At 44.0% G+C, this 8966-nt stretch overlaps 1 protein-coding gene across 2 annotated transcripts in view; it reads left to right on the top strand.

Moving 5' to 3' along the window:
- Positions 1–275: 275 nt before the first annotated feature.
- The window catches only part of DNAJC18 (DnaJ heat shock protein family (Hsp40) member C18), a 34482-nt gene continuing 25791 nt past the window's right edge, over positions 276–8966 (top strand). For both annotated transcript variants that reach the window (XM_066272649.1, XM_066272648.1), the window contains exons 1-2: positions 276–366; positions 2316–2502. In XM_066272649.1, coding sequence (XP_066128746.1) covers positions 327–366; positions 2316–2502 — 227 coding nt within the window. In that variant the 5' untranslated portion in view covers positions 276–326. The remainder of the gene's footprint in view (positions 367–2315; positions 2503–8966) is intronic.

The raw sequence follows: 8966 nt of genomic DNA, 5'->3' as shown, positions 1-8966 counted from the left end.
TGGCAGGGCCGAAGCCACTATCCCCACTCTACAGGTGAGGGAAAGCGTGACCTATTGGGAGGGAAAGTTTCCCACGGTGAGCCATTAGCCTCGCAGCAGTCACCAGCAATTACACGTCTCCACAGGTCTTGCTTTCAAGAGAAGAGCCCCCTATTCCCGCATCTCCGAAGGTCTCCCGCGCGGAGCTCGCCGGAAGTTGCAGTCCAATGTCCCGCCGCTTCAATGGGTTGGACTACAATGACCAGCATGCCCCACGTCCCCCCCCCCCATCTCTTTCAGCCTCGGGCGCGGGGGAGGCTCCGCTGACCTGCGGACTGGGAACGGAAATGGCTGCCACTCTGGGCAGTGGGGAGCGCTGGACCGAAGGTACCAGGTCCTGGCTGTAGGGTGGGACAAGGGGGTTCGGGAGGGGTTAGGGATGGGGCCCTTGAAGGTGCCCGAGGGCTGAGATCCTGGACCTGAGGTGAAAGATGGAGGCCTAGAAGAAGATGTTGACCCTGAGTAGGGTTCCAGATGAGGTGATGGGCCGCCCAGGGCAGGAGCCGGGATCCAGAAACCGGGAGAGCTGACTCTCGCCGAGGAACTGGCCGGGAACCCAGTCACCCGTGTCGACTTGTAGCCTCCGGCCCCCGGCCCCGCCCTGGCCCGTGCCCCGCCCAGGGCCCGGCAGCAGTCAGGCCCCGCCCGCGCCAGGATGGCCAGGGGTCAGCGGGGCAATGCAGTCTCCCGCAGCTTGCTTTCCCTTACCTTATTATCGCTACCGAACTAGGCCGCTTGATCTTTGGTATCGATTTGGTCATGTCCGTGCAACCCACGTCAGAACAGATAGGCCGGCTTTTTCCATCCTACAATCCGGCAAAGAGTATTGATCCAATACCTATTATATCCCCTGCATTATTCTGATCTTGCAACAGGGACTTGACAGACGTGGGCTTCTGAAATCACCACCGAACTCTTAGATCACTGAGGGAGTTTGACAAGTCAACAGCCAATTACAAAACAGAGCCAATAAGTCTTGGGCTAAACACAGCAAGGTCTAGTTTTGGGAAGCACACTGACAAGGTACCCAGAACAACCTGGGTGTCAGAGAAAGCCTTAAGGAGAAAGTGTTACATATGATGACATAAAGAGTGCGTTTGGAGTTAACCAGGCTGACTTAGAGGAAGAGGGTTGCAGGCAGAAGGAATAGAGAAAAGAGAAAGCTTTGTTGATCTGAAAGGAGTTTGGTATGGCCAGAGCATAGATTGTGAAGGAGCCTGTGGTAAGAGATGAGGATAGAGAGGCAGCCTGGGCCCATGATAAGAAATTTGGCAAGGAGCACCAAGGGATGTTAAGCAGGAGAAGAATGTTTTTAAAACCTTTTGCAGACCCTGGCCAGTTGGATCAGTGGATAGAGTGTTGGCTCTGGATGTGGACATCCGAGATTTGACCCCCGGTTAGAGTACACAGGAGAAGCGACCATCTGCTTCCCTCCCCCTTTTCTCTCTCTTCCCTTCTTGCAGTCAGTGGCTTGATTGGTCCCAACCTCAGCCTCAGGTGCTGAGGATAGCTCAGCTGATTCGAGCATCTGCCTCAGATAGGGGTTGCCAGGTGGATCCCGGTTGGGGCACATGAGGGAGTCTAACTCTCTATCTCCCCTTTGTCTCACTTTAAAAAAAAACTTTTCCATATTTTCAAGATGGGACATGAGTGCTCTACCTTCTTTGACTGGATTGCTATGGCCCTCTTTACATATGTTGTGATTGATTGAATTCTCTCCCTTTAAACTATGAATAATGTCATTATGGTCAAGAGTAAATCTTCCCTGTGTGTCTCCTTAATCTAACACATATTAATTCTATAATTGTTAGTTTAAAAGAATTGAACTCATTTCTACTTTAAATCTTAGTGGTGAGAGGCATTGCAACAAAAAATATTTTATGAGCAATGTCACTTCTGATTATGGACCACAAAGAACTAGGCTTCCCCCTGCCTTGCTCAAAAGGCAAGATATTGGGCAGACACCTCTTGAGCATCTTTTCTGGCTCTGGGTCAAAATTATTTGCTGACTGACCTCTCTGTAAGTATGGTGGACATTTTTCTGCTTCATGTTTGTGGCATCATGAAGCATATTTTCTGTATTGTTTTCTCAAGGAAGGTATTTGTCTATTTTTGTATAGGTGCTTAAAAGTCAGCATGATGTTAGTAGCCTGGCCCTTATACTCATCTGTTCATACCTACAAGCAGCCTGGGATAATAGCTTATAAGTTAAAGCAGGTGGCAAAATTGATTTGCAGGTCAGACCAAGGCCTAATAGGGGGGCTGTTGCTTTGCAGCTTACATTGATGCAGTTAGAAGAAATAAATACCCAGAAGACAGACCTCCTGAAAGTCCTGACCCCTGTGGTTGCTGTAACTGCATGAAGGCACAAAAGGAAAAGAAGACTGAGAAAGAGTGGAATCAAACCTGGCAGGGTGAGGGGAGTGCCACCTATACTGAGGAGCAACTGCTTGGGGTACAAAGGTGAGCCTATGATGGGATAATGGAGTGACTTTATGTAGACTGCTTGGCACAAAGTGGTATATAAGTATTGACTACTATTATTATTTTTATTATTATTATTGAAGCACAAGGGCTTCTTGGCCTCAGCAGCAGGACTAGGTAGAAGTGGAATAGTAGTGTGTAATCTGAGGTATCTGCCCTACTTCTACTGTAAGAGAGGCAGGGAATATAAACTAGATATAACACATCTATACAACATTCTGTCCCAAAACAGCAGAATACATATTCTTCTCAAGTATACATGGAACATTCTCCAGGACAGACCTCTGTTAGGCCATAAAACAAGCCTTAATAAATTTGAATGGGTTAAAATCATACAATGTATGTTCTCTGAAATCAACAACAGAAGAAAATTTATGAAATTCACAAATGTGAAAATTAAACAACATATTCCTAAATAACAAATAGGTCACAGAAGAAATCCCAAAGAAAATTAGGAAATACTTTGAGATGAATAAAAGTGAAAATACAACATACTGAAGCATATAGGATGTAGCTCAATCAATACTTAGAAGTAAATTCATAGCTGTAAATGTTTACATATAGTTTAAAAGATCTCAAATAAATCACCTAATCTATCTTAATAAACTAAAAAAAAAAAGGAGCAAACTAAATCTAAGTATGCAGAATGAAGGAAGTAATATAGAGTAGAAAAAACTAAAATGGAAGATAAAAGGGCAATAAAGGCAATATAACCAAAAGATTTTTTTTTTTTGTAAAAGAGAGAGAGAGACAGAGAAGCATCAACTCATTGCTTCACTTTAGTTGTGCATCCATTGATTGCTTCTTATACATGCCTTGGCCAGGGATCGAACTGGCAACCTCAGGATCAAGCTGGCTACCTTGGGCTCAAGCCACAGGGTCGAGGCAATGACCCTAGGATCTGAACTGGCAACATTGGATTTTGAACCGGCAACCTCAGTGCTTCATGTTGATGCTCTATCCATTGCAATACCACTGGTCAGGCGAAAAGTTGTTTTTTTCAAAATATTGACAAAATTAACAAACCTATATCTAGGCTAACCAAGAAAAAAAAGAGAGAATACTCAAATAACTAAAATCATGACTGGCCTGACCTGTGGTGGCGCAGTGGATAAAGCATCGACCTGGAAATGCTGAGGTCGCCGGTTCAAAACCCTGGGCTTGCCTGGTCAAGGCACATATGGGAGTTGATGCTTCCTGCTCCTCCCCCCTTCTCTCTCTGTCTCCTCTCTCTCTCTCTCCCTCTCTCTCTTCTTTCTAAAATGAATAAAAAAAATTTTTTTTTAGCCTGACCTGTGGTGGCGCAGTGGATAAAGCGTCGACCTGGAAATGCTGAGGTCGCTGGTTCGAAACCCTGGGCTTGCCTGGTCAAGGCACATATGGGAGTTGATGCTTCCAGCTCCTCCCCCTCTTCTCTCTCTCTGTCTCTCCCTCTCCTCTCTAAAATGAATAAATTAAAAAATAAATAAATAAATAAAATCATTACTGAAAGTGGGTACATCACCACTAATCTTCCAAAAATAATGATTATAAGAGAATACTCTGAATAATTGTATGCAAATAAATTAGGTAATCTAGATAAAATGGACAAATTTCTAGACAGATACAAAGTACTGAAACTGATTCAAAAGAAATAGAAAATTGTATAATCCTACAACAAAGAGATCGAATTGATCATCACAAAACTTACCACAGAGAAAATGCCAGGCCAAGATGGCTTCACTGGTAAATTCTACTTAATGCTTAAAGCAGAATTAACTAAACCTTTTTTTTTGTGTGACAGAGAGAGAGAGACAGAGGGACAGACAGACAGGAAGGGAGAGAAATAAGAAACATCAATTCTTCGTTGAGGCACCTTAGTTGTTCACTGATTGCTTTCTCATTTGTGCCTTGACTAGAAAGCTACAGCAGACAGAGTGACCCCTTGCTCAAGCCAATGACCTTGGGCTCCAGCTGGTGAGCCTTGCTCAAACCAGATGAGCCCACGCTCAAGCCAGCAAGCTCGGGGTTTTGAACCTAGATCCTCCTCATCCTAGTCCAATGCTCTATCCACTGAACCATCGCCTGGTTCGGCTTAATTAAACCTTGATAAACTATTATTAAAAATGTGAGAAGGGAGCACTTTCCAATCCATTCTATGAGGCTAGTATTACCCTGTAATCAAAACCAAAGACATCATAAGGAAACTATCAACCAATGTCCCCATGGGTATAGATTCCAACAACATAAAAAAACATAAAAAGGATGATATACCTTGACCAAGTGGGATTTATCCCAGGAATGCAAGGTTGTTTAAAATATGAAAATTGGAAGCCATTTGAAGGGAGGGACCCCTGAAAAAATAAATAAATAAAATATGAAAATCAATCAATGTAATACATCATATTAATAGAATAAAGGACAAAAGCCACATGAACATTTCAGTAGGTGCAGAAAAAGCATTTTACAAAAATCTAACATTCTTTCATAATAACACTCAACACAGTAGGAATATAAGGGCAGTTCCTCAACCTAATAAAGGCCATCTACAAATAATCCACAGCTAACATAATACTTAATGGTGAACAATTGGATGCTTTCAAGATCAGGAACAAGACAAGTATGTTCATTCTAGCCACTTCTATTCAACATTATAGGAGAGGCTCAAGCCAGGGCAGTTAGGCAACAAAAAGAAGGAAACTGTATTCACAGGTGATAAGATCTAGTACAGAACACCCTAAGGAATACACGCACGCACACACAAGCTATTAGAACTAATAAATGAGTTCATCAAAGTTGCAAAATGTAAGATCAATATACAAAAATGATTGTCTTTCTATATAATAGCAATGAACAATCAAAAAATGGAAAAGAAAGTAATTTTTAAAAATTTTTATTTATAACACCATTAAAAAGCATCGGTCTGGCCTGACCAGGCGGTAGCACAGTGGATAGAGCGTCAGACTGGGATGCAGAGGACCCAGGTTTGAGACCCTGAGGTCACCAGCTTGAGTGCGGGCTCATCTGGTTTGAGGAAAAGCCCACCAGCTTGAACCCAAGGTCGCTGGCTCCAGCAAGGGGTTACTTGGTCTGCTGAAGGCCCCTGGTCAAGGCACATATGAGAAAGCAATCAATGAATAACTAAGGTGTTGCAACGCGCAATGAAAAACTAATGATTGATGCTTCTCATCTCTCTCTGTTCCTGTCTGTCCCGTCTATCCCTCTTTCTGACTCACTCTCTGTCTCTGTAAAAAATAAATAAATAAATAAAAATTAAAAAAAAAAAAAAAAAAGCATCGGCCTGGCGTGCGGAAGTCCCAGGTTCGATTTCCAGCCAGGGCACACAGGAGAAGCACCCATCTGCTTCTCCACCCCTCCCCCTCTCCTTCCTCTCTGTCTTTCTCTTCCCCTCCCGCAGCCAAGGCTCCATTGGAGCAAAGATGGCCAGGGCGCTGGGCATGGCTCCATGGCCTCTGCTTCAGGCACTAGAGTGGCCCTGGTCGCAACAGAGCAATGCCCCAGATAGGCAGAGCCTCGCCCCCTGGTGGGCATGCCGGGTGGATCCCGGTTGGGCGCATGTGGGAGTCTGTCTGACTGCCTCCCCGTTTCCAACTTCAGAAAAATACAAAAAAAAAAGAATAAAATGCTTAGGAATAAATTTAATAATAGAAGAGGAAGATTGTATGTTGAAAACTATAGTCCTGGGCGGATAGCTTGGTTGGTTAGAGCATCGTCCCTATATACAAAGGTTGTGGGTTTGATCCTTGGTCATAGTATATACAGAAACAGATCACTTTTTCTGTCTCTCTAAAATCAATAAGTTTTAAAAAAGAAAACTATAAAACTTGATTAAAAGAAATTAAAGATCTAAATGGGAAGATAGCCTGTGTGCATGTATTGGAAGGCTTATTATTGGTAATATGTAATACTTCCCAAATTCATCAATAGATTCAACACATCCCTATCAAATTCCCAGTTGCCCTTTTGCAGAAATTGACAAACTTCCAAAAATTTATATCCAAGAGACCCAGAATAGCCAACACAGTCTTGAAAAAGAACAAAGTTGGAGGACTCTCATTTCCCAATGTGAAAACTTACTACAAAGCTACAGTAATGAAGACAGTGTGGACTAGGATAGGATAGACATGTAGATCAGTGGAATAGAATTGGGAGTACAGAAATAGACCATTATATTTCTGGGCAGTTGATTTTTTGACAAGTGTGTCAAGACAATTTAATAGGGTAAAGAATTATCTTTACCAGGCCCTGGTTGGTTGGTTAAGTGGTAGAGTGTCAGCCCCGCATATGGATATCCTGGGATCAATTCCTGGTCAGGGCACACAGGAGAAGCAACCATCTGCTTCTCTACCCCTCCCCTTTCCCTTCCCTTCTCTCTCTCTCTCTCTCTCTCTGTCTCTGTCCTTCCCTCTCCCTCACCCTCTCCCCCTCCCAAGATGGGCAGAGCATCAGTCCCAGACAGGGTTGCTGGGCAGTTCCTGGTTGGCACATACAGGAGTCTTTCTCTCTATTTCCCTTCCTCTCACTTGGAAAAGGAAGAAAAAAATAGGCCCCAGCCTGTTGGCTCAGTGGTAGAGTGTTGGCTGGCATGGAAGTCCTGTCAGGGCACACAGGAGAAGCAACCATTTGCTTCACCCTTTCCCCTGCTCTCTCTCTCTCTCTCTCTCTCTTCTTCTCCCGCAGCTATGGCTCTAATGGCTTGAGCAGGTTGGCCCCAGGCTTGGAGGATGGCTCCATGGCCTTCTCTCAGGCACTGAAATAGCTCAGTTGCCAAGCAACATTACAAGCCCCAGACAGGCAGAGCATCACCTGGTAGGGGGTTTACTGGGTGGATCTTGGTCAGGGTGCATGCAGGAGTCTGTCTCTGCCTCTCAGCCTCTCACTTAATTAAAAATAAATAAATAAAAAATAAAAATGAATCGTCTTTAACAAATGTTAGGACAACTGGATAGCCACATACAAAAGAATTAACTTGGATCCCTTCCTTACATAAATACTAAAATTAACTCAAGATCTAATTAATATAGCCTGACCAGGCAGTGGCGCAGTGGATAGAGCGTCGGACTGGGATGCCGAGGACCCAGGTTCGAGACCCCGGGGTCGCCAGCTTGAGTGCGGGCTCATCTGGTTTGAGCAAAAGCTCACCAGCTTGGACCCAAGGTCGCTGGCTCAAGCGAGGGGTTACTCGGTCTGCTGAAGGCCTGTGGTCAAGGCACATATGAGAAAGCAATCAATGAACAACTAAGGTGTCGCAACGAAAAACTAATGATTGATGCTTCTCATCTCTTTATTCCTGTCTGTCTGTCCCTGTTTATCCCTCTCTCTGACTCTCTGTCTCTGTAAAAATAAAAATTTTTTTTAAAAATTTTAAAAAAAGATCTAATATAAAACCTAAATGTAAGAGCTAAAACTATAAAACTCTTAGACAAAAACATAAATATAAGTCTTTATGACATTGAATTAGGCAGTGGTTTCTTGATATGGCAACCAAAGCAAAAGCAACGAAAGAAAAAAATAGATAAATTGAATATAATCAGAATTTAAAACTTGTACTTCAAAAGATACCATTGAGAAAGTGAAAAATTAGGGCCCTGGCTGGTTGGCTCAGTGGTAGAGCGTCGGCCTGGCATGCAGGAGTCCTAGGTTCGATTCCCAGCCAGGGCACACAGGAGAAGCACCCATCTGCTTCTCCACCCCTCCCCCTCTCCTTCCTCTCTGTCTCTCTCTTCCCCTCCCTCAGCCAAGGCTCCATTGGAGCAAAGTTGGCCCAGGCACTGAGGATGGCTCCATAGCCTCTGCCTCAGGTGTTAGAATGGCTCTGGTTGTAACAGAGCAACGCCCCAGATGGGTGGAGCATCGCCCCCTGGTGGGCATGCCGGGTGGATCCCGGTTGGGCACATGCGGGAGTCTGTCTGACTGCCTCCCCATTTCCAACTTCAGAAAAATTAAAAAAAAATTAAAAATAAAAAAAGAAAGTGAAAAATTAGCCTGACCAAGTGGTGGCGCAGTGGATAGAGCATTGGACTGGGATGTGGAAGACCAAGGTTTGAAATCCTGAGGTCGCCAACTTGAGTGCGGGCTCATCTGGTTTGAGCAAGTCTCACCAGCTTGAGCCCAAGGTCATTGGCTTGACCAAGGAGTCGCTCAGTTTGTGATAGCCCCCCTGTCAAGACACATATGAGAAAGCAATCAATGAACAACTAAGGTGCTGCAACAGAGAATTGATGCTTCTCATCTCTCTCCCTTCCTGTAATAAAGTGAAAAATCAGCCCTGGCTAGATAGCTCGGTTGGTTAAAGCATCGTCCCAAAGTACAGAGGTTGTTGGTTCAATCCTCAGTCAGGGCACATACAGGAACAGATCTATATTCCTGTCTCCCTCTCTCCCTTCCTCTCTTGCTAAAATCAATAAATAAAATTATTTTTTTAATGAAAAAATAAAGAAAGT

Source organism: Saccopteryx bilineata, chromosome 4 (assembly GCF_036850765.1).
Source record: "Saccopteryx bilineata isolate mSacBil1 chromosome 4, mSacBil1_pri_phased_curated, whole genome shotgun sequence".
Classification (NCBI taxonomy): Eukaryota; Metazoa; Chordata; class Mammalia; order Chiroptera; family Emballonuridae; genus Saccopteryx; species Saccopteryx bilineata.
Note: the sequence above shows the minus strand (reverse complement) of the source record. Positions and strands in the feature narration are given on the sequence as shown.